The sequence below is a fragment of the Pristiophorus japonicus genome, chromosome 5 (genome assembly GCF_044704955.1).
Source record: "Pristiophorus japonicus isolate sPriJap1 chromosome 5, sPriJap1.hap1, whole genome shotgun sequence".
Classification (NCBI taxonomy): Eukaryota; Metazoa; Chordata; class Chondrichthyes; family Pristiophoridae; genus Pristiophorus; species Pristiophorus japonicus.
In genome coordinates, this window is record NC_091981.1 from 290,194,397 (window position 1) to 290,219,688 (window position 25,292).

General features: G+C 46.6%; 1 protein-coding gene across 1 annotated transcript in view; it reads left to right on the top strand.

Annotated features, from left to right (window-relative positions):
• lrrc24 (leucine rich repeat containing 24) overlaps positions 1–25,292 on the top strand; it is a 273,036-nt gene that overhangs the window by 24,900 nt on the left and 222,844 nt on the right. The window contains exons 3-5 of the mRNA XM_070880255.1: positions 18–183; positions 6,298–6,576; positions 13,000–13,168. Of these exons, the coding sequence (XP_070736356.1) occupies positions 18–183; positions 6,298–6,576; positions 13,000–13,168 (614 nt within the window). The remainder of the gene's footprint in view (positions 1–17; positions 184–6,297; positions 6,577–12,999; positions 13,169–25,292) is intronic.

Consider the following 25,292-nt stretch of genomic DNA (forward strand, 5'->3'; position numbering starts at 1 on the left):
TATTTATTTGCACACAGGACTGACTCTGACCCAATGGACTTCATCGCCACACTTGTAATACTCAGTGTCCAGGTGCTGAGGTCCCAGGGCTGTCTGGCGGGATGCCGGTGCTACAGTACAACGGTGGAGTGTGGATCACTGGGATTGACAACTGTGCCGTCCAATATTCCTGCCTTCACCCAGGTAAGGTCATGAGCTGATTCGTGCAAAAATTCCAGCAGTACCGCACCATGTGGTACATGATGCAGAATGCCATTCTTACTGAGCCAGTAACTAGAGGCTATAAATTCAAGCTCGCCACCAAAATAAAAATACAAAGGGAAAGGTCAGGAGGATTATTTTAATCCAGAGTGTTGTTAGGACCTGGAATGCCCCCTCATCATCATCAGAGGCAGTCCCTCAGAATCGAGGAAGACTTGCTTCCACTCTAAAAATGAGTCCTTCAGTGACTGAACAGTCCAATACGAGAAACACAGTTCCTGTGGTGGAAGCAGAATCCATCGTAACTTATAAAAGAAAGAAAGATATTGCATTTATGTAGCGCCTTTCACAACCTCCCAAAGCGCTTTGCAGTCAGTGAAGTACTTTTGAAGTGTAGTCACTGTTTTAGTGTAGAAACCGCAGCAGCCAATTTGCACACAGCAAACTCCCACAAACAGCAAAAACATAAATAACCAGATCATCTGTTTTTAGGTGTTGGTTGAGGATAAATGTTGGCAATCACTGGGGAGTACTCCCCTGCTCTTCTTCAAATAGTGCCAGGGATCTTTTCCATCCACCTGAGAGAGGGCAGGCGGAGCCTCGGTTTAATGTCTCATCTGAAAGCTGGCACCTCCGACGGTGCAGGAAGTCCTTCAGTACTCTGTGTCAGTCTGGATTATGTGCTCAAGTCGCTGGAGTGTGACTTAAACCCACGGCCTTCTGACTCGGTGGAGAGAGTGCTACCCGCTGATTCACGGCTGAGAAAGGTAGTGCATAAATATTTGAAAAACAAAAATGTGGGCAGTGGAATGGCTGTGTCAGAAGGCTGGCACGGGTTGAATGGTCTCCTTCAGTGGACAAGCCAAAGCTGTGGCCCATCTTGGTAAAGTGCTGCTTTAGTCCTCCTTTCGTAAAGAGAGGTGAATTCATGTGGAGCCAGTTTAAGAAGTAAGAAGTTTCTGTTCCAATCCCTGGGCCATGCTGCTGTTTAACTAGATAAAGGGAAGAAAAGGGTGCACTCCAGATTGTAAGGGACATGAAAGGAATAAGGGGTTATGGGGAGTGGGCAGGGAAGTGGAGCTGAGTCCATGATCGGATCAGCCATGATCTTATTAAATGGCGGAGCAGGCTCGCGGGGCCGTATGGCCTACTCCTGCACCTATTTCTGATGTTCTTATGGGAGTGGCCACTAAGGCTGAACCCGGGTAAATATCATGCACCAAAACCCAAAGATTGTGATGAGGGGTAAACATCTGAGGTCGTAGTTAAGCCACATTACATACGAAGATACGAACAATGACGGACATGCAAAGACCATCTGGTCCATTGAGCCTGTCCCACACAACTGTGATACCTTGTGTATCACAACATGTACACTCCACCCCACCCCAAACCATGTGAGCACCTGGGAGAGGAAAAAAAAAACAGGTTAAAAAAAAAAACCCAGGCCAATTTGGGGGGAAAAATCTGGGAAATTCCATTCCGACCTATCTAGGCGATCAAAAGTAGTCCAGGAGATCACTCGGGCCCTGAATTCCCTGCAGTACCTACCTTCTGTAAGAGCTGATCGCCGCCCCAGCCACAATCAGAACCAGCTCTTACTTGAAGGAATTCAGCGAATCAGCATTTACCGCATGAGACTGCAGCCTGTTACAGAGGTCTACTATTCGGTGGGAAAAGAGCCACCTCCTAACGTCTAACCTAGATCTGGCCTTACATAGAAACATAGAAACATAGAAAATAGGTGCAGGAGTGGGCCATTCGGCCCTTCGAGCCTGCACCGCCATTCAATAAGATCATGGCTGATCATTCACCTCAGTACCCCATTCCTGCTTTCTCTCCATACCCCTTGATCCCTTTAGCTGTAAAGGACACATCTAACTCCCTTTTGAATATATCTAACGAACTGGCCTCAACAACTTTCTGTGGTAGAGAATTCCACAGGTTCACAATTCTCTGAGTGAAGAAGTTTCTCCTCATCTCGGTCCTAAATGGCTTACCCCTTATTCTTAGACTGTTACCCCTGGTTCTAGACTTCCCCAACATTGGGAACATTCTTCCCGCATCTAACCTGTCCAATCCCGTCAGAATTTTATATGTTTCTATGAGATCCCCTCTCATTCTTCTAAATTCCAGTGAATATAAGCCTAGTCGATCCAGTCTTTCTTCATATGTCAGTCCTGCCATCCCGGGAATCAGTCTGGTGAACCTTCACTGAACTCCCTCAATAGCAAGAATGTCCTTCCTCGGATTAGGAGACCAAAACTGCAATACTCAAAGTGTGGTCTCACCAAGGCTCTGTACAACTGCAGTAAGACCTCCCTGCTCCTATACTCAAATCCTCTCACTATGAAGGCCAGCATGCCATTTGCCTTCTCCACTGCCTGCTGTACCTGCATGCTTACCTTCAGTGACTGATGTACCATGACACCCAGGTCTCGTTGCACCTCCCCTTTTCCTAATCTGTCACCATGAAGATAATAATCTGCCTTCCTGGTTTTGCCACCAAAGTGGATAATCTCACATTTAATCCACACTATACTGCATCTGCCATGCATTTGCCCATTCACCTAACCTGTCCAAGTCACTCTGCAGCCTCATAGCATCCTCCTCGCAGCTCACATTGCTACCCAGCTTAGTGTCATCTGCAAACTTGGAGATATTACACAACTTAAATTTGTGACCCCTGATCCTGCCTAACCTATTTAATTGGAACAAACTGGAAAACCATCTATTCCCTTTAGTATCTCAATCAGATCACCTCTAAGACTATACTTCTCTAAATTGTGGAGTCCTGACTCTTTTAGCCTATCTTGATAACTAAGATGCTTTAAATTGCGAATTAGTCTTGTAGCCCTCCTCTGCACCCTTTCCAGAGCCTTAATATCACCCACCATGGACACAGTATTCCAAGTGTGAACTGACTAAGGTCTTGGACAAGGACAAAATAATACGCCTCGTCTTATATTTAACTGTCCTATGTATATACCATATTGGCTCTAGCTATCGCTGCACGGCATTGCTCGTGTACCTTTAAAGATGTATGCACTAGAATGCCCAAATCTCTTTCTATCTCCACCTTCTTTAATGCCTTTCCCTGGAGGGTGTATGAATGTTGAGCATTTGCCCTGCCCACATGAATAATACGGCACTCATCTAAGTTACACATCATTTTCCAGTCATGAGCCCAGTCTCTCAACAGATTAAGACCCGCCTGAAGCAAACAAGCATCGTCTACGGTCCTAATACTTGCACAGATCTTAGTATCATCTGTAAATGTGAAGATCATGCCTCCGAAACCTACATACAGGTCATTAATAAAAATAGTGAAGAGCTACGGTCCTGACACTGACCCCTGCAGGACACCACTGCTGACTGGTCTCCAAATGTTGCCTGGACTGGAGAATTTTGGCGATGAGGAAAGATTGGAGATGTTGGGTGTGTTTTCTTTGGAATAGAGGAGGCTGAGGGGAGACCTGATTGAGATGTATAAAATTATGAGGGGCCTAGATAGAGTGGATAGGAAGGACCTGTTTCCCTTGGCAGAGGGGTCAACAACCAGGGGTCATAGATTAGGGGGAGGTATAGAGGAGATATGAGGGGCACTTTTTTCACTCAGAGGGTGGTGGGGGTCTGGAACTCACTGCCTGAAAGGGTGGTAGAGGCAGAAACACTCACCACATTTAAAAAGTACTTGGATGTGCACCTGAAATGTTGTAACCTGCAGGGCTACAGACCAAGAGCTGGAAAGTGGGATTAGGCTGGATAGCCTCTTGGTGGCCGGCATGGACACGATGGGCCGAAATGGCCTCCTTCCGTGCTGTAAATTGGTATGTTTCTATGAGATCCAAATCCATCTATCCAGCCATTGTTAGCAAAGAGTGAAAGAAAATGTATTGATTTATTTTTATTTTTTCATGGGGTGATGTTGGCAAGGCTGCATTCATCACCCATTCTTAGTTGCCCTGAGAAGGAGGTGATGGGCCTTCTCCTTAAACCGTTGCAGTCCATGTGGTGAAGGTGATGTTCAGTTGGGGATTCCAGGATATTGTACCATTACTCAAACTGAACCTTTGCTTGGGGTAAAAAGATTGAAAATATTCCATTTCCACTCTGACATCCTTCACATTGATGAACATAAAACAAATTCTCTGACTGCAGATTTGATGTTGGAGCAATATTTTATGTTGTGTGCTTTGTCCTTGCCTATTCCATGCACAGACTCTCCCTGTTACATCCTCTCTCTCTCTCTCTGCCTGTCCTGTGCAGACTCTCCCTGTTGCATCCTCTCTCTCTCTCTCTGCCTGTCCCATGCACAGACTCTCTCTGTTACATCCTCTCTCTCTGCCTGTCCCATGCACAGACTCTCCCTGTTGCATCCTCTCTCTCTCTCTCTGCCTGTCCCATGCACAGACTCTCTCTGTTACATCCTCTCTCTCTGCCTGTCCCATGCACAGACTCTCTCTGTTACATCCTCTCTCTCTGCCTGTCCCATGCACAGACTCTCTCTGTTACATCCTCTCTCTCTCTCTCTGCCTGTCCCATGCACAGACTCTCTCTGTTACATCCTCTCTCTCTGCCTGTCCCATGCACAGACTCTCCCTGTTGCATCCTCTCTCTCTCTCTGCCTGCCTCATGCACAGACTCTCCCTGTTACATCCTCTCTCTCTGCCTGTCCTGTGCAGACTCTCTCTGTTGCATCCTCTCTCTCTCTCTGCCTGTCCCATGCACAGACTCTCCCTGTTACAACCTCTCTCTCTCTCTGCCTGTCCCATGCACAGACTCTCCCTGTTACATCCTCTCTCTCTCTCTGTCTGCCTGCCTCATGCACAGACTCTCCCTGTTACATCCTCTCTCTCTCTCTCTGCCTGCCCCATGCACAGACTCTCCCTGTTACAACCTCTCTCTCTCTGTCTGCCTGCCTCATGCACAGACTCTCCCTGTTACATCCTCTCTCTCTCTCTCTGCCTGTCCCATGCACAGACTCTCCCTGTTACATCCTCTCTCTCTCTCTCTGCCTGCCCCATGCACAGACTCTCCCTGTTACAACCTCTCTCTCTCTCTGCCTGTCCTGTGCAGACTCTCCCTGTTACATCCTCTCTCTCTCTGCCTGTCCCATGCACAGACTCTCCCTGTTACATCCTCTCTCTCTGCCTGTCCTGTGCAGACTCTCCCTGTTACATCCTCTCTCTCTCTCTCTCTGCCTGTCCCATGCACAGACTCTCCCTGTTACATCCTCTCTCTCTCTCTCTCTCTGCCTGTCCTGTGCAGACTCTCCCTGTTACATCCTCTCTCTCTCTCTCTCTGCCTGCCCCATGTACAGACTCTCCCTGTTACATCCTCTCTCTCTCTCTCTGCCTGTCCTGTGCAGACTCTCCCTGTTACATCCTCTCTCTCTCTCTCTGCCTGTCCTGTGCAGACTCTCCCTGTTACATCCTCTCTCTCTCTGCCTGTCCCATGCACAGACTCTCCCTGTTACATCCTCTCTCTCTCTCTCTCTGCCTGTCCCATGCACAGACTCTCTCTGTTACATCCTCTCTCTCTGCCTGTCCCATGCACAGACTCTCCCTGTTGCATCCTCTCTCTCTCTCTCTGCCTGTCCCATGCACAGACTCTCCCTGTTACATCCTCTCTCTCTCTCTGCCTGTCCCATGCACAGACTCTCTCTGTTACATCCTCTCTCTCTGCCTGTCCCATGCACAGACTCTCCCTGTTACATCCTCTCTCTCTCTCTCTCTCTGCCTGTCCTGTGCAGACTCTCCCTGTTACATCCTCTCTCTCTCTCTCTGCCTATCCTGTGCAGACTCTCTCTGTTAGATGCTGTTTCTCTGCTATGTTCACGTTCTGTCCCTTTCTGTTCTGTAATTGATGTGCTTGTTTCATGTTGTTTCTCTGCTTGTTTCCTGCTCTGTCCCCGTCTGTTTCATGCTGTCTCCCTGCTGCTGCCGTACTCTGTCACTGCGGGGTTTGCCCTGTGCTCTGTTCTTCCTTCTCTCCTGTGCTTTGTCTGCTTGCCAGTGATGTTTTCCTGCCTGCTCCCTGCTCTTTCTCTGTCGGCCTCAGCAGCTAATTGTGTTTTTGGTTTGATTCCCTCAGACGCTATTCCTGCAAGACAATGACATCACTTGCATCAGCCAGCAGGACTTTGCCCATCTCACCAAACTGCAGAACCTCTACATTCAGAACAACAGCCTCAGCACCATCGAGCCTGGCGCCCTGTCCCGGCAACGCTCACTGGTGGAGCTGGCACTGAACGGCAATCGCATCCGCCAGCTCAACCACAGCGTCTTTGAAGGGTTGGATCACCTTCGGGTCTTGTACCTGGCAGGAAACCGCATCACACAGCTGGCAGACTTCACCTTTCATGGTCTTCAGGTACAGCATGCGGAGCGGAGGGGGGCCCTGGGGGGGGGGGTGGGAGAGTGGGTACTTGGGGGGGAGGGCACGGGTGGGGGGAAAGTGGGTACTGGGTGGGTGGGGGGGAGAGTGGGTACTGGGTGGGTGGGTGGGGGGGAGAGAGTGGGTACTGGGTGGGGGGGGGGGAGAGTGGGTACTGGGTGGGTGGGTGGGGGGGAGAGTGGGTACTGGGTGGGTGGGGGGGGAGAGTGGGTACTGGGTGGGTGGGGGGGGGGAGAGTGGGTACTGGGTGGGTGAGGGGGGGGAGAGTGGGTACTGGGTGGGTGGGGGGGGAGAGTGGGTACTGGGTGGGTGGGTGGGGGGAGAGTGGGTACTGGGTGGGTGGGGGGGGGGGAGAGTGGGTACTGGGTGGGTGGGTGGGGGGGAGAGTGGGTACTGGGTGGGTGGGGGGGGGAGAGTGGGTACTGGGTGGGTGGGGGGGGGAGAGTGGGTACTGGGTGGGTGAGGGGGGGGAGAGTGGGTACTGGGTGGGTGGGGGGGAGAGTGGGTACTGGGTGGGTGGGTGGGGGGGAGAGTGGGTACTGGGTGGGTGGGGGGGGGAGAGTGGGTACTGGGTGGGTGGGTGGGGGGGGAGAGTGGGTACTGGGTGGGTGGGGGGGGAGAGTGGGTACTGGGTGGGTGGGGGGGGGAGAGTGGGTACTGGGTGGGTGAGGGGGGGAGAGTGGGTACTGGGTGGGTGGGGGGGGAGAGTGGGTACTGGGTGGGTGGGGGGGGGAGAGTGGGTACTGGGTGGGTGGGGGGGAGAGAGAGTGGGTACTGAGGGAGAGGACACGGGGGGGGGGAAGGGTACAGTGAGGGGGAAGGAGAGTGGGCATGGTTGCAAGTGGGCACTGAGAGGGGGGAGAGCACGGGGGGGGGGAGGGTGTGGGTACTGTGGGGGAGAGGGTACTGGGGAGGGAGTGGGTACTGGGGGGGGGAGGGCATGGGGGGAGGGGAGAGAGCACTGATGGGGAAGAAGGTATGGGGGGGAGTGGGTACTGGAGGGGGAGGGCACAGGGGAGGGGACACGGGGGAGAGTGGGCTCTGGGGGGAGAGGGCACTGGGGGGAAAGTGGGCACTGTGAGGGGTAGGAGTGTGGGCTCTGAGGGGGGGAGAGTGGGCACTGGGGGCGTGTGGGCAATGGGGGAGGGGGGGAGTGGGTACTGGTGGGCGGTGGGGAGGGGGAAGGGGAGTTGCCTGGAACTGGATGGAGGGACAATCAGCCACATCCCCAGAAAGGGAGAGACAATTAGCAGGTGAGACACCTGATGGAGTCCGGGAGCAAAGTAGATATTCTGGTGTTAGGACTGTTCTGACAAAGAAAAAGTGAACAGAGAGTTAAAAAAAGTTGTTTTTGACATGCCTCATTTCATGACCTGCATTTGTGTTGAGAAACCTGAGAGAAGGGCGAAGGGCGGATGGCAAAGGGCAGAGGGCGAAGGGCAGAGAGCGAAGGGCATAGAAACATAGAAACATACAAAATAGGTGCAGGAGTGGGCCATTCGGCCCTTCGAGTCTGCACCACCATTCAATAAGATCATGGCTGATCATTCACTCAGTACCCCTTTCCTGCTTTCTCTCCAGACCTCTTGATCCCTTAGCCGCAAGGGCCACATCTAACTCCCTTTTGAATATATCTAACGAAACTGGCCTCAACAACTTTCTGTGGTAGAGAATTCCACAGGTTCACAATTCTCTGAGTGAAGAAGATTCTCCTCATCTCGGTCCTAAATGTCTTACCCCTTACCCTTAGACTGTGACCCCTGGTTCTGGACTTCCCCAACATCGGGAACATTATTCCTGCATCTAACCTGTCCAATCCCGTCAGTATTTTATAAGTTTCTATGAGATCCCCTCTCATTCTTCTAAATTCCAGTGAATATAAGCCTAGTCGATCCATATGTCAGTCCCGCCATCCCGGGAATCAGTCTGGTGAACCTTCGCTGCACTCCCTCAATAGCAAGAATGTCCTTCCTCAGATTAGGAGACCAAAACTATACACAATATTCAAGGTGTGGCCTACGAAGGCCCTGTACAACTGCAGTAAGACCTCCCTGCTCCTATACTCAAATCCCCTCGCTATGAAGGCCAACATACCATTTGCCTTCTTCACCGCCTGTTATACCTGCATGCCAACTTTCAATGACTGATGTACCATGATACCCAGGTCTCGTTGCACTTCCCCTTTTCCTAATCTGTCACCATTCAGATAATATTCTGCCTTCCTGTTTTTGCCACCAAAGTGGATAACCTCACATTTATCTACATTATACTGCATCTGCCATGCATTTGTCCATTCACCTAACCTGTCCAAGTCACCCTGCAGCCTCTTAGCATCCTCCTCACAGCTCACACTGCCACCCAGCTTAGTGTCATCTGCAAACTTGGAGATATTACATTAAATTACTTTGTTCAGATCATTAATGTATATTGTCAATAGCTGGGGTCCCAGCACTGAACCTTGCAGTACCCCACTCGTCACTGCCTGCCATTCTGAAAATGACCTGTTTATTCCTACTCTATGCTTCCTGTCTGCCAACCAGTCCTCTATCCATGTCAATCCATTACCCCCAATACCATGTGCTTTAATTTTGCGCACTATTCTCTTGTGTGGGACCTTGTCAAAAGCCTTTTGAAAGTCCAACCACACCACATTCACTGGTTCTCCCTTGTCCACTCGACTAGTTACATCCTCAAAAAATTCTAGAAGATTTGTCAAGCATGATTTCTGTTTCATAAATCCATGCTGACTTGGACCAATCCTGTCACTGCTTTTCAACTGCGCTGCTATTACATCTTTAATAATTGATTCCAACATTTTCCCCACTACCGATGTAAGGATAACCGCTCTATAATTCCCTGTTTTCTTTCTCCCTCCTTTTTTAAAAAGTGGGGTTACATTAGCTACCCTTCAATCCATAGGAACTGATCCAGAGTCTATAGAATGTTGGAAAATGACCACCAATGCATCCACTATTTCTAGGGCCACTTCCTTAAGTACTCTGGGATGCAGACTATCAGGCTCTGGGGATTTATCGGCCTTCAATCCCATCAATTTCCCTAACACAATTTCCTAACTATTAAGGATTTCCTTCAGTTCCTCCTTCTCACTAGACCCTCGGTCCCCTCGTATTTCCAGAAGGTTATTTGTGTCTTCCTTGGTGAAGACAGAGCCAAAGTATTTGTTCAATTGGTCTGCCATTTCTTTGTTCCCCATTATAAATTCACCTGATTCTGACTGCAAGGGACCTACATTTGTCTTCACTAATCGTTTTCTCTTCACATATCTATAGAAACTTTTGCAGTCAGTTTTTAAATTCCCTGCAACTTAAGTTCCCTTCTAATTAAACCCTTTGTCCTCTTCTGCTGAATTCTAAATTTCTCCCAGTCCTCAGGTTTGCTGCTTTTTCTGGCCAATTTATATGCCTCTTCCATAGATTTAACACTATCCCTAATTTCCCTTGTTAGCCATGGTTGAGCCACCTTCTCCATTTTATTTTTACGGCAGACAGGGATGTACAATTGTTGAAGTTCATCCATGTGATAGTCTGCCATTGCCTATCCACCGTCAACCTTTAAGTGTCATTCGCCAGTCTATTCTAGCCAATTCACGTCTCATACCATCGAAGTTACCTTTCTTTAAGTTCAGGACCCTAGTCTCTGAATTAACTTTGTCACTCTCCATCTTAATGAAGAATTCTACCATATTATGGTCACTCTTCCCCAAGGGGCCTCGCACAACAAGATTGCTAATTAATCCTCTCTCATTACACAAGACCCAGTCCAGGATGGCCTGCTCTCTAGTTGGTTCCTCGACATATTGGTCTATAAAACCATACCTTATACACTCCAGGAAATCGTCCTCCACTGTATTGCTACCAGTTTGGTTAGCCCAATCTATATGTAGATTAAAGTCACCCATGATAATTGCTGTACCTTTATTGCACGCATCCCTAATTTCCTGTTTGATGCCATCCCCAACCTCACTACCACTGTTTGGTGGTCTGTACACAACTCCCACTAACGTTTTCTGCCCTTTAGTGTTCCGCAGCTCTACCCATATCATCCAAGCTAATATCCTTCCTTTCTATTGTGTTAATCTCCTCTTCAGCCACCAACACTACCCCACCTCCTTTTCCTTTCTGTCGATCATTCCTGAATATTAAATACCACTGGATGTTGAGTTCCCAGTCTTGGTCACCCTGGAGCCATGTCTCCGTAATCCTAATTACATCATATCCGTTAACAGCTATCTGCGCAGTTAATTCATCCACCTTATTACGAATGCTCCTCGCATTGAGACACAGAGCCTTCAGTCTTGTTTTTTTAACACTCTTTGTCCTTTTAGAATTATGTCGTAATGTGGCCATTTTTGATTTTTGCCTTTGATTTCTCTGCTCTCCACTTTTCTTCATCTCCTTTCTACCTTTTGCTTCTGCCCCCATTTTACTTCCATCTGTCTCCCTGCATAGATTCCCATCCCCCTGCCATATTAGTTTAACCCCTCCTCAACAGCACTAGCAAACACTCCGCCTAGGACATTGGTTCCAGTCCTGCCCAGGTGCAGACCGTCCGGTTTGTACTGGTCCCACCTCCCCCAGAACCGGTTCCAATGCCCCAGGAATTTGAATCCTTCCCTCTTGCACCATTCCTCAAGCCACATATTCATTTTAACTATCCTACTACTTCTACTCTGACTAGCATGTGGCACTGGTAGCAAAAAGGAGTTAGATGTTCAAAAGGAGATATTCAAAAAGGAGTTAGATGTAGTCCTTACTACTGGGGGGAATCAAGGGGAATGGCGTACTGAAGTTGCATGTTCAGCCATGAACTCATTGAACGGCGGTGCAGGCTCGAAGGGCCGAATGGCCTACTCCTGCACCTATTTTCTATGTTTCTATGTTTCAATCCTGAGATTACTACCTTTGAGGTCACACTTTTTAATTGAACTCCTAGCTCCCTAAATTCAGCTTGTAGGACCTCATCCCGTTTTTGACCTATATCGTTGGTACCTATATGCATGACAACAACTGGCTGTTCACCCTCCCCCTCCAGAATGCCCTGCAGCTGCTCCGAGACATCCTTGACCCTTGCACTAGGGAGGCAACATACCATCCAGGAGTCTCGATTGCGGCCGCAGAAACGCCTAGCTGGTCCCCTTACAATAGAATTCCCTACATTATAGCTCTCCCACTCTTTTTCCTGCCCTCCTGTGCAGCAGAACCACCCATGGTGCCATGAACTTGGCTGCTGCTGCCTTCCCCTGGTGAATCATCTCCCCCAACAGTACCAAAAACTGGGTATCTGTTTTGGAGTGAGATGACCGCAGGGGACCCCTGCACTACCTTCCTTCCACTGCTCTGCCTGATGGTCACCCATTCCCTATCTGCCTGCATAACCTTTACCTGCGGTGTGACCAACTGACTAAACATACGATTCACGACATTCTCAGCATCGCGGATGCTCCAGAGTGAGTCCATGCGCAGCTCCAGTGCCGCAATGCGGTCTGTCAGGAGCTGCAGCTTGACACACTTCCTGCACACTGGAAGGGTCCCTGACTTCCCAGCTAGCACAGGGAGAGCATGACATTGTCTGGGCTCTCCTGTCATGACTTAACCCTTAAATTAACTGAATTTGGCAGCAATGCCAAAGGTTACCGACTGATAAGGAAATAAAAAGAAGAAAAAGATTAAATACTCACCAATCCACCAGCCAATCACTTACCCGCTTGGCTGTGACATCACACTTCGATTTCTTTTTACTTCTTTGTTTACTTTCTGCCTCTGCACCAGCTGGTCTCCTCCAGACTGCCGCCCTTCATCCTTCTGCGCCTCTCCACTCTTGTGATGCTGGCCTCATGATCTGCCGCCGCTCCCGATTGCTGCCATCACCCTTTATCCTCCTGCGCCAGTCTGTTCTCGCGATGCTGGCCTCCCGACCTGCCACCGCTCCCAGTCGCTGCCACCGTCCTTTATCCTCATGTGCCGCTCCGCTCTCGCGCTGCGGGGAGCGAATGGCAGATGGTGAGGGGCAGAGGGCGACTGGCGGAGGGCAGAGGGCGAAGGGCGGAGGGCAGAGGGCGAATGGCAGAAGGCAAAGGGCAGAGGGCGAATGGCGGAGGGTGAAGGGCAGGGGAGAGGGCAGAGGGCGAATGGCGGAGGGTGAAGGGCGGAGGGCAGAGGGCAGAAGCCAAGCGCGAATGGCGGAGGGTGAAGTACAGAGGGTGAATGGGGGAGGGTGAAGGGTGAAGGGTAAAGGGCAAATGGCAGAGGGCGGAGTCCATGGTGCGAACATCACGGTCAACGGGACATTGAAGTAAATAAGGAAGCAGCGCTGAATGACGACTCGGCTTTTGAAAAACCTGATGATAGTTTCTTCAATGATTCTACGTTTATTTTTCAGAGGTTACAGGAGCTGCATCTCCAGGAGAACAATCTGGAGTCCTTGGATGACCAAGCTTTCGTCGGGCTCTCCTCGCTGGCCTTGCTGGACCTGAGCAGCAATTCCCTGCGAACACTGCAAAGGGCATCCATCCAACCCCTCCGGAGTCTCCAGGAGCTCAGGCTGACCGGTGAGAAAGTGGCCTCACTGCCTCCGCATTTCCCGCAATGGTCCGCATGGGGTTACAACCAACACAGTGAGAGACTGGGGTTATTTACAGTTATACCCCACACAGTGAGAGACTGGGGTTATTTACAGTTATACCCCACACAGTGAGAGACTGGGGTTATTTACAGTTATACCCCACATAGTGAGAGACTGAGGTTATTTACAGTTATTCCCCACACAGTGAGACTGGGGTTATTTACAGTTATACCCCACACAGTGAGAGACTGGGGTTATTTACAGTTATACCTCATACAGTGAGAGACTGAGGTTATTTACAGTTATAACCCACACAGTGAGAGACTGGGGTTATTTACAGTTATAACCCACACAGTGAGAGACTGGGGTTATTTACAGTTATACCCCACATAGTGATAGACTGGGGTTATTTACAGTTATACCCCACATAGTGAGAGACTGGGGTTATTTACAGTTATACCTCACATAGTGAGAGACTGGGGTTATTTACAGTTATACCCCACACAGTGAGAGACTGGGGTTATTTACAGTTATACCTCACATAGTGAGAGACTGGGGTTATTTACAGTTATACCTCACATAGTGAGAGACTGGGGTTATTTACAGTTATACCCCACACAGTGAGAGACTGGGGTTATTTACAGTTATACCCCACACAGTGAGAGACTGGGGTTATTTACAGTTATACCTCACATAGTGAGAGACTGGGGTTATTTACAGTTATACCTCACATAGTGAGAGACTGGGGTTATTTACAGTTATACCCCACACAGTGAGAGACTGGGGTTATTTACAGTTATACCTCACATAGTGAGAGACTGGGGTTATTTACAGTTATACCCCACACAGTGAGAGACTGGGGTTATTTACAGTTATACCCCACACAGTGAGAGACTGGGGTTATTTACAGTTATACCTCACACAGTGAGAGACTGAGGTTATTTACAGTTATACCCCACAGTGAGAGACTGAGGTTATTTACAGTTATACCCCACACAGTGAGAGACTGGGGTTATTTACAGTTATACCCCACAGTGAGAGACTGAGGTTATTTACAGTTATACCCCACACAGTGAGAGACTGGGGTTATTTACAGTTATACCCCACAGTGAGAGACTGGGGTTATTTACAGTTATACCTCATACAGTGAGAGACTGGGGTTATTTACAGTTATACCCCACACAGTGAGAGACTGAGGTTATTTACAGTTATACCCCACACAGTGAGAGACTGGGGTTATTTACAGTTATACCCCACACAGTGAGAGACTGAGGTTATTTACAGTTATACCCCACACAGTGAGATACTGGGGTTATTTACAGTTATACCCCACACAGTGAGAGACTGGGGTTATTTACAGTTATACCCCACAGTGAGAGACTGGGGTTATTTACAGTTATACCCCACACAGTGAGAGACTGGGGTTATTTACAGTTATACCTCACATAGTGAGAGACTGAGGTTATTTACAGTTATACCCCACACAGTGAGAGACTGGGGTTATTTACAGTTATACCCCACACAGTGAGAGACTGGGGTTATTTACAGTTATACCCCACACAGTGAGAGACTGGAGTTATTTACAGTTATACCCCACACAGTGGTGACTGGGGTTACTTACAGTTATACCCCACATAGTGTGAGAGACTGGGGTTATTTACAGTTATACCTCACACAGTGAGAGACTGGGGTTATTTACAGTTATACCGCACACAGTGAGAGACTGGGGTTATTTACAGTTATACCCCACACAGTGAGAGACTGGGGTTATTTACAGTTATACCCCACACAGTGGGAGACTGAGGTTATTTACAGTTATACCCCACACAGTGAGATACTGGGGTTATTTACAGTTATACCCCACACAGTGACAGACTGGGGTTATTTACAGTTATACCCCACACAGTGAGAGACTGGGGTTATTTACAGTTATACCCCACATAGTGTGAGAGACTGGGGTTATTTACAGTTATACCCCACACAGTGAGAGACTGGGGTTATTTACAGTTATACCCCACATAGTGTGAGAGACTGGTGTTATTTACAGTTATACCCCACACAGTGAGAGACTGGGGTTATTTACAGTTATACCCCACACAGTGGTGACTGGGGTTATTTACAGTTATACCCCACATAGTGTGAGAGACTGGGGTTATTTACAGTTATACCTCACACAGTGAGAGACTTTGGTTATTTCCAGTTATATCCCACACAGTGAGAGACAGGGGTTAGTTACAGTTATACCCCACATAGTGTGAGAGACTGGGGTTATTTAATGATATACCCCACACAGTGAGAGACTGGGGTTATTTACAGGTATACCCCACACAGTGAGCGACTGGGGTTACTTACAGTTATACCTCACATAGTGAGAGACTGGGGTTATTTACAGTTATACCCCACACAGTGAGAGACTGGGGTTATGTACAGTTATACCCCACACAGTGAGAGACTGGGGTTATTTACAGTTATACCCCACACAGTGAGAGACTGTGGTTATTTACAGTTATACCCCACACACTGAGAGACTGGGGTTATTTACAGTTATACCTCACACAGTGAGAGACTGGGGTTATTTACAGTTATACCTCACACAGTGAGAGACTGGGGTTATTTACAGTTATACCCCACACAGTGAGAGACTGGGGTTATTTACAGTCATACCCCACACAGTGAGAGACTGGGGTTATTTACAGTTATACCTCACACAGTGAGAGACTGGGGTTATTTACAGTTATACCTCACACAGTGAGAGACTGGGGTTATTTACAGTTATACCCCACACAGTGAGAGACTGGGGTTATTTACAGTCATACCCCACACAGTGAGAGACAGGGCTTATTTACAGTTACACCTCACACAGTGAGAGACTGGGGTTATTTACAATTAGAACTCACACAGTGAGAGTCTGGGTTATTTACAGTTATACCTCACACAGTGAGAGACTGGGGTTATTTACAGTTATACCTCACACAGTGAGAGACTGGGGTTATTTACAGTTATACCCCACACAGTGAGAGACTGGGGTTATTTACAGTCATACCCCACACAGTGAGAGACAGGGCTTATTTACAGTTATACCTCACACAGTGAGAGACTGGGGTTATTTACAATTAGAACCCACACAGTGAGAGACTGGGGTTATTTACAGTCATACCCCACACAGTGAGAGACAGGGCTTATTTACAGTTATACCCCACACAGTGAGAGACTGGGGTTATTTACAGTTATACCCCACACAGTGAGAGTCTGGGGTTATTTATAGTTATACCTCACACAGTGAGAGACTGGGGTTATTTACAGTTATACCTCACACAGTGAGAGACTGGGGTTATTTACAGTTATACCCCACACAGTGAGAGACTGGGGTTATTTACAGTCATACCCCACACAGTGAGAGACAGGGCTTATTTACAGTTATACCTCACACAGTGAGAGACTGGGGTTATTTACAGTTATACCTCACACAGTGAGAGACTGGGGTTATTTACAGTTACACCCCACACAGTGAGAGACTGGGGTTATTTACAGTCATACCCCACACAGTGAGAGACAGGGCTTATTTACAGTTATACCTCACACAGTGAGAGACTGGGGTTATTTACAATTAGAACCCACACAGTGAGAGACTGGGGTTATTTACAGTTATACCCCACACAGTGAGAGACTGGGGTTATTTACAGTTATACCTCACACAGTGAGAGACTGGGGTTATTTACAGTTATACCTCACACAGTGAGGGACTGGGGTTATTTACAGTTATACCCCACACAGTGAGAGACTGGGGTTATTTACAGTCATAACCCACACAGTGAGAGACAGGGCTTATTTACAGTTATACCTCACACAGTGAGAGACGGGGGTTATTTACAATTAGAACCCACACAGTGAGAGTCTGGGGTTATTTACAGTTATACCTCACACAGTGAGAGACTGGGGTTATTTACAGTTATACCTCACACAGTGAGAGACTGGGGTTATTTACAGTTATACCCCACACAGTGAGAGACTGGGGTTATTTACAGTCATACCCCACACAGTGAGAGACAGGGCTTATTTACAGTTATACCTCACACAGTGAGAGACTGGGGTTATTTACAGTTATACCTCACACAGTGAGAGACTGGGGTTATTTACAGTTATACCCCACACAGTGAGAGACTGGGCTTATTTACAGTTATACCTCACACAGTGAGAGACTGGGGTTATTTACAATTAGAACCCACACAGTGAGAGACTGGGGTTATTTACAGTTATACCTCACACAGTGAGAGACTGGGGTTATTTACAGTTATACCTCACACAGTGAGAGACTGGGGTTATTTACAGTTATACACCACACAGTGAGAGACTGGGGTTATTTACAGTCATACCCCACACAGTGAGAGACAGGGCTTATTTACAGTTATACTTCACACAGTGAGAGACTGGGGTTATTTACAATTAGAACCCACACAGTGAGAGTCTGGGGTTATTTACAGTTATACCTCACACAGTGAGAGACTGGGGTTATTTACAATTATACCACACACAGTGTGAGAGACTGGGGTTATTTACAGTTATAATCCAAACAGTGAGAGACTGGGGTTATTTACAGTTATACCTCACACAGTGAGAGACTGGGGTAATTTACAATTTACCGCACACAGTGTGAGAGACTGGGGTTATTTACAGTTATATCCCACACAGTGAGACTGGGGTTATTTACAGTTATACCCCACACAGTGAGAGACTGGGGTTATTTACAGTTATACCCCACACAGTGAGAGACTGAGGTTATTTACAGTTATACCCCACACAGTGAGAGACTGGGGTTATTTACAGTTCTACCCCACACAGTGAGAGACTGGGGTTATTTACAGTTATACCCCACACAGTGAGAGACTGGGGTTATTTACAGTTATACCTCACATAGTGATAGACTGGGGTTATTTACAGTTATACCCCACAGTGAGAGACTGGGGTTATTTACAGTTATACTCCACACAGTGAGAGACAGTGGTTATTTACAGTTATACCTCACATAGTGATAGAATGGGGTTATTTACAGTTATACCCCACATAGTGTGAGAGACTGGGGTTATTTACAGTTATACCCCACATAGTGTGAGAGACTGGGGTTATTTACAGTTATACCTCACACAGTGAGAGACTTTGGTTATTTCCAGTTATATCCCACACAGTGAGAGACTGGGGTTAGGTACAGTTATACCCCACATAGTGTGAGAGACTGGGGTTATTTAATGTTATACCCCACACAGTGAGAGACTGGGGTTATTTACAGTTATACACCACACAGTGAGCGACTGGGGTTATTTACAGTTATACCTCACATAGTGAGAGACTGGGGTTATTTACAGTTATACCTCACATAGTGAGAGACTGGGGTTATTTACAGTTATACCCCACACAGTGAGAGACTGGGGTTATTTACAGTTATACCCCACACAGTGAAAGACTGGGGTTATTTACAGTTATACCTCACATAGTGAGAGACTGGGGTTATTTACAGTTATACCCCACACAGTGAGAGACCGGAGTTATTTACAGTTATACCCCTCACAGTGAGAGACTGGGGTTATTTACAGTTATACCTCACATAGTGAGAGACTGGGGTTATTTACAGTTATACCCCACACAGTGAGAGACTGGGGTTATTTACAGTTATACCCCTCACAGTGAGAGACTGGGGTTATTTACAGTTATACCTCACATAGTGAGAGACTGGGGTTATTTACAGTTATACCCCACACAGTGAGAGACTGGGGTTATTTACAGTTATACCCCACACAGTGAGAGACTGGGGTTATTTACAGTTATACCCCACACAGTGAGAGACTGGGGTTATTTACAGTTATACCTCACATAGTGAGAGACTGGGGTTATTTACAGTTATACCCCACACAGTGAGAGACTGGGGTTATTTACAGTTATACCCCACACAGTGAGAGACTGGGGTTATTTACAGTTATACCCCACACAGTGAGAGACTGGGGTTATTTACAGTTATACCTCACACTGTGAGAGACTGGGATTATTTACAATTATACCGCACACAGTGAGAGACTGGGGTTATTTACAGTGATACCTCACACAGTGAGAACTGGGGTTATTTACAGTTATACCCCACACAGTGGTGACTGGGGTTATTTACAGTTATACCCCACACAGTGAGAGACTGGGGTTATTGACAGTTATACCTCACAAAGTGAGAGTCTTTGGTTATTTCCAGTTATATCCCACACAGTGAGAGACAGGGGTTAGTTACAGTTATACCCCACATAGTGTGAGAGACTGGGGTTATTTACAGTTATACCCCACATAGTGTGAGAGACTGGGGTTATTTAAAGTTATACCTCACACAGTGAGAGACATTGGTTATTTCCAGTTATATCCCACACAGTGAGAGACTGGGATTAGATACAGTTATACCCCACATAGTGTGAGAGACTGGGGTTATTTAATGTTATACCCCACACAGTGAGAGACTGGGGTTATTTACAGTTATACCCCACACAGTGAGCGACTGGGGTTATTTACAGTTATACCTCACATAGTGAGAGACTGGGGTTATTTACAGTTATACCCCACACAGTGAGAGACTGGGGTTATTTACAGTTATACCCCACACAGTGAGAGACTGGGGTTATTTACAGTTATACCTCACATAGTGAGAGACTGGGGTTATTTACAGTTATACCTCACATAGTGAGAGACTGGGGTTATTTACAGTTATAACCCACACAGTGAGAGACTGGGGTTATTTACAGTTATACCCCACACTGTGAGAGACTGGGGTTATTTACAGTGATACCCCACACAGTGAGAGACTGGGGTTATTTACAGTTATACCTCACACAGTGAGAGACTGGGGTTATTTACAGTTATACCTCACATAGTGAGAGACTGGGGTTATTTACAGTTATACCCCACACAGTGAGAGACTGGGGTTATTTACAGTTATACCCCACACAGTGAGAGACTGGGGTTATTTACAGTTATACCGCACATAGTGAGAGACTGAGGTTATTTACAGTTATACCTCACACAGTGAGAGACTGGGGTTATTTACAGTTATACCCCACACAGTGAGAGACTGGGGTTATTTACAGTTATACCCCACACAGTGAGAGACTGGGGTTATTTACAGTTATACCCCACACAGTGAGAGACTGGGGTTATTTACAGTTATACCCCACACAGTGAGAGACTGGGGTTATTTACAGTTATACCTCACATAGTGAGAGACTGGGGTTATTTACAGTTATACCCCACACAGTGAGAGACTGGGGTTATTTACAGTTATACCTCACATAGTGAGAGACTGGGGTTATTTACAGTTATACCGCACATAGTGAGAGACTGGGGTTATTTACAGTTATACCTCATACAGTGAGAGACTGGGGTTATTTACAGTTATACCCCACACAGTGAGAGACTGAGGTTATTTACAGTTATACCCCACACAGTGAGATACTGGGGTTATTTACAGTTATACCCCACACAGTGAGAGACTGGGGTTATTTACAGTTATACCCCACACAGTGAGAGACTGGGGTTATTTACAGTTATACCTCACATAGTGAGAGACTGAGGTTATTTACAGTTATACCCCACACAGTGAGAGACTGGGGTTATTTACAGTTATACCCCACACAGTGAGAGACTGGGGTTATTTACAGTTATACCCCACACAGTGAGAGACTGGAGTTATTTACAGTTATACCCCACACAGTGGTGACTGGGGTTATTTACAGTTATACCCCACATAGTGTGAGAGACTGGGGTTATTTACAGTTATACCTCACACAGTGAGAGACTGGGGTTATTTACAGTTATACCGCACACAGTGAGAGACTGGGGTTATTTACAGTTATACCCCACACAGTGAGAGACTGGGGTTATTTACAGTTATACCTCACATAGTGAGAGACTGGGGTTATTTACAGTTATACCCCACACAGTGAGAGACTGGGGTTATTTACAGTTATACCCCACACAGTGAGAGACTGGGGTTATTTACAGTTATACCCCACACAGTGAGAGACTGGGGTTATTTACAGTTATACCCCACACAGTGAGAGACTGGGCTTATTTACAGTTATACCTCACACAGTGAGAGACTGGGGTTATTTACAATTAGAACCCACACAGTGAGAGACTGGGGTTATTTACAGTTATACCTCACACAGTGAGAGACTGGGGTTATTTACAGTTATACCTCACACAGTGAGAGACTGGGGTTATTTACAGTTATACACCACACAGTGAGAGACTGGGGTTATTTACAGTCATACCCCACACAGTGAGAGACAGGGCTTATTTACAGTTATACTTCACACAGTGAGAGACTGGGGTTATTTACAATTAGAACCCACACAGTGAGAGTCTGGGGTTATTTACAGTTATACCTCACACAGTGAGAGACTGGGGTTATTTACAATTATACCACACACAGTGTGAGAGACTGGGGTTATTTACAGTTATAATCCAAACAGTGAGAGACTGGGGTTATTTACAGTTATACCTCACACAGTGAGAGACTGGGGTAATTTACAATTTACCGCACACAGTGTGAGAGACTGGGGTTATTTACAGTTATATCCCACACAGTGAGACTGGGGTTATTTACAGTTATACCCCACACAGTGAGAGACTGGGGTTATTTACAGTTATACCCCACACAGTGAGAGACTGAGGTTATTTACAGTTATACCCCACACAGTGAGAGACTGGGGTTATTTACAGTTCTACCCCACACAGTGAGAGACTGGGGTTATTTACAGTTATACCCCACACAGTGAGAGACTGGGGTTATTTACAGTTATACCTCACATAGTGATAGACTGGGGTTATTTACAGTTATACCCCACAGTGAGAGACTGGGGTTATTTACAGTTATACTCCACACAGTGAGAGACAGTGGTTATTTACAGTTATACCTCACATAGTGATAGAATGGGGTTATTTACAGTTATACCCCACATAGTGTGAGAGACTGGGGTTATTTACAGTTATACCCCACATAGTGTGAGAGACTGGGGTTATTTACAGTTATACCTCACACAGTGAGAGACTTTGGTTATTTCCAGTTATATCCCACACAGTGAGAGACTGGGGTTAGGTACAGTTATACCCCACATAGTGTGAGAGACTGGGGTTATTTAATGTTATACCCCACACAGTGAGAGACTGGGGTTATTTACAGTTATACACCACACAGTGAGCGACTGGGGTTATTTACAGTTATACCTCACATAGTGAGAGACTGGGGTTATTTACAGTTATACCTCACATAGTGAGAGACTGGGGTTATTTACAGTTATACCCCACACAGTGAGAGACTGGGGTTATTTACAGTTATACCCCACACAGTGAAAGACTGGGGTTATTTACAGTTATACCTCACATAGTGAGAGACTGGGGTTATTTACAGTTATACCCCACACAGTGAGAGACCGGAGTTATTTACAGTTATACCCCTCACAGTGAGAGACTGGGGTTATTTACAGTTATACCTCACATAGTGAGAGACTGGGGTTATTTACAGTTATACCCCACACAGTGAGAGACTGGGGTTATTTACAGTTATACCCCTCACAGTGAGAGACTGGGGTTATTTACAGTTATACCTCACATAGTGAGAGACTGGGGTTATTTACAGTTATACCCCACACAGTGAGAGACTGGGGTTATTTACAGTTATACCCCACACAGTGAGAGACTGGGGTTATTTACAGTTATACCCCACACAGTGAGAGACTGGGGTTATTTACAGTTATACCTCACATAGTGAGAGACTGGGGTTATTTACAGTTATACCCCACACAGTGAGAGACTGGGGTTATTTACAGTTATACCCCACACAGTGAGAGACTGGGGTTATTTACAGTTATACCCCACACAGTGAGAGACTGGGGTTATTTACAGTTATACCTCACACTGTGAGAGACTGGGATTATTTACAATTATACCGCACACAGTGAGAGACTGGGGTTATTTACAGTGATACCTCACACAGTGAGAACTGGGGTTATTTACAGTTATACCCCACACAGTGGTGACTGGGGTTATTTACAGTTATACCCCACACAGTGAGAGACTGGGGTTATTGACAGTTATACCTCACAAAGTGAGAGTCTTTGGTTATTTCCAGTTATATCCCACACAGTGAGAGACAGGGGTTAGTTACAGTTATACCCCACATAGTGTGAGAGACTGGGGTTATTTACAGTTATACCCCACATAGTGTGAGAGACTGGGGTTATTTAAAGTTATACCTCACACAGTGAGAGACATTGGTTATTTCCAGTTATATCCCACACAGTGAGAGACTGGGATTAGATACAGTTATACCCCACATAGTGTGAGAGACTGGGGTTATTTAATGTTATACCCCACACAGTGAGAGACTGGGGTTATTTACAGTTATACCCCACACAGTGAGCGACTGGGGTTATTTACAGTTATACCTCACATAGTGAGAGACTGGGGTTATTTACAGTTATACCCCACACAGTGAGAGACTGGGGTTATTTACAGTTATACCCCACACAGTGAGAGACTGGGGTTATTTACAGTTATACCTCACATAGTGAGAGACTGGGGTTATTTACAGTTATACCTCACATAGTGAGAGACTGGGGTTATTTACAGTTATAACCCACACAGTGAGAGACTGGGGTTATTTACAGTTATACCCCACACTGTGAGAGACTGGGGTTATTTACAGTGATACCCCACACAGTGAGAGACTGGGGTTATTTACAGTTATACCTCACACAGTGAGAGACTGGGGTTATTTACAGTTATACCTCACATAGTGAGAGACTGGGGTTATTTACAGTTATACCCCACACAGTGAGAGACTGGGGTTATTTACAGTTATACCCCACACAGTGAGAGACTGGGGTTATTTACAGTTATACCGCACATAGTGAGAGACTGAGGTTATTTACAGTTATACCTCACACAGTGAGAGACTGGGGTTATTTACAGTTATACCCCACACAGTGAGAGACTGGGGTTATTTACAGTTATACCCCACACAGTGAGAGACTGGGGTTATTTACAGTTATACCCCACACAGTGAGAGACTGGGGTTATTTACAGTTATACCCCACACAGTGAGAGACTGGGGTTATTTACAGTTATACCTCACATAGTGAGAGACTGGGGTTATTTACAGTTATACCCCACACAGTGAGAGACTGGGGTTATTTACAGTTATACCTCACATAGTGAGAGACTGGGGTTATTTACAGTTATACCGCACATAGTGAGAGACTGGGGTTATTTACAGTTATACCTCATACAGTGAGAGACTGGGGTTATTTACAGTTATACCCCACACAGTGAGAGACTGAGGTTATTTACAGTTATACCCCACACAGTGAGATACTGGGGTTATTTACAGTTATACCCCACACAGTGAGAGACTGGGGTTATTTACAGTTATACCCCACACAGTGAGAGACTGGGGTTATTTACAGTTATACCTCACATAGTGAGAGACTGAGGTTATTTACAGTTATACCCCACACAGTGAGAGACTGGGGTTATTTACAGTTATACCCCACACAGTGAGAGACTGGGGTTATTTACAGTTATACCCCACACAGTGAGAGACTGGAGTTATTTACAGTTATACCCCACACAGTGGTGACTGGGGTTATTTACAGTTATACCCCACATAGTGTGAGAGACTGGGGTTATTTACAGTTATACCTCACACAGTGAGAGACTGGGGTTATTTACAGTTATACCGCACACAGTGAGAGACTGGGGTTATTTACAGTTATACCCCACACAGTGAGAGACTGGGGTTATTTACAGTTATACCCCACACAGTGGGAGACTGAGGTTATTTACAGTTATACCCCACACAGTGAGATACTGGGGTTATTTACAGTTATACCCCACACAGTGACAGACTGGGGTTATTTACAGTTATACCCCACACAGTGAGAGACTGGGGTTATTTACAGTTATACCCCACATAGTGTGAGAGACTGGGGTTATTTACAGTTATACCCCACACAGTGAGAGACTGGGGTTATTTACAGTTATACCCCACATAGTGTGAGAGACTGGTGTTATTTACAGTTATA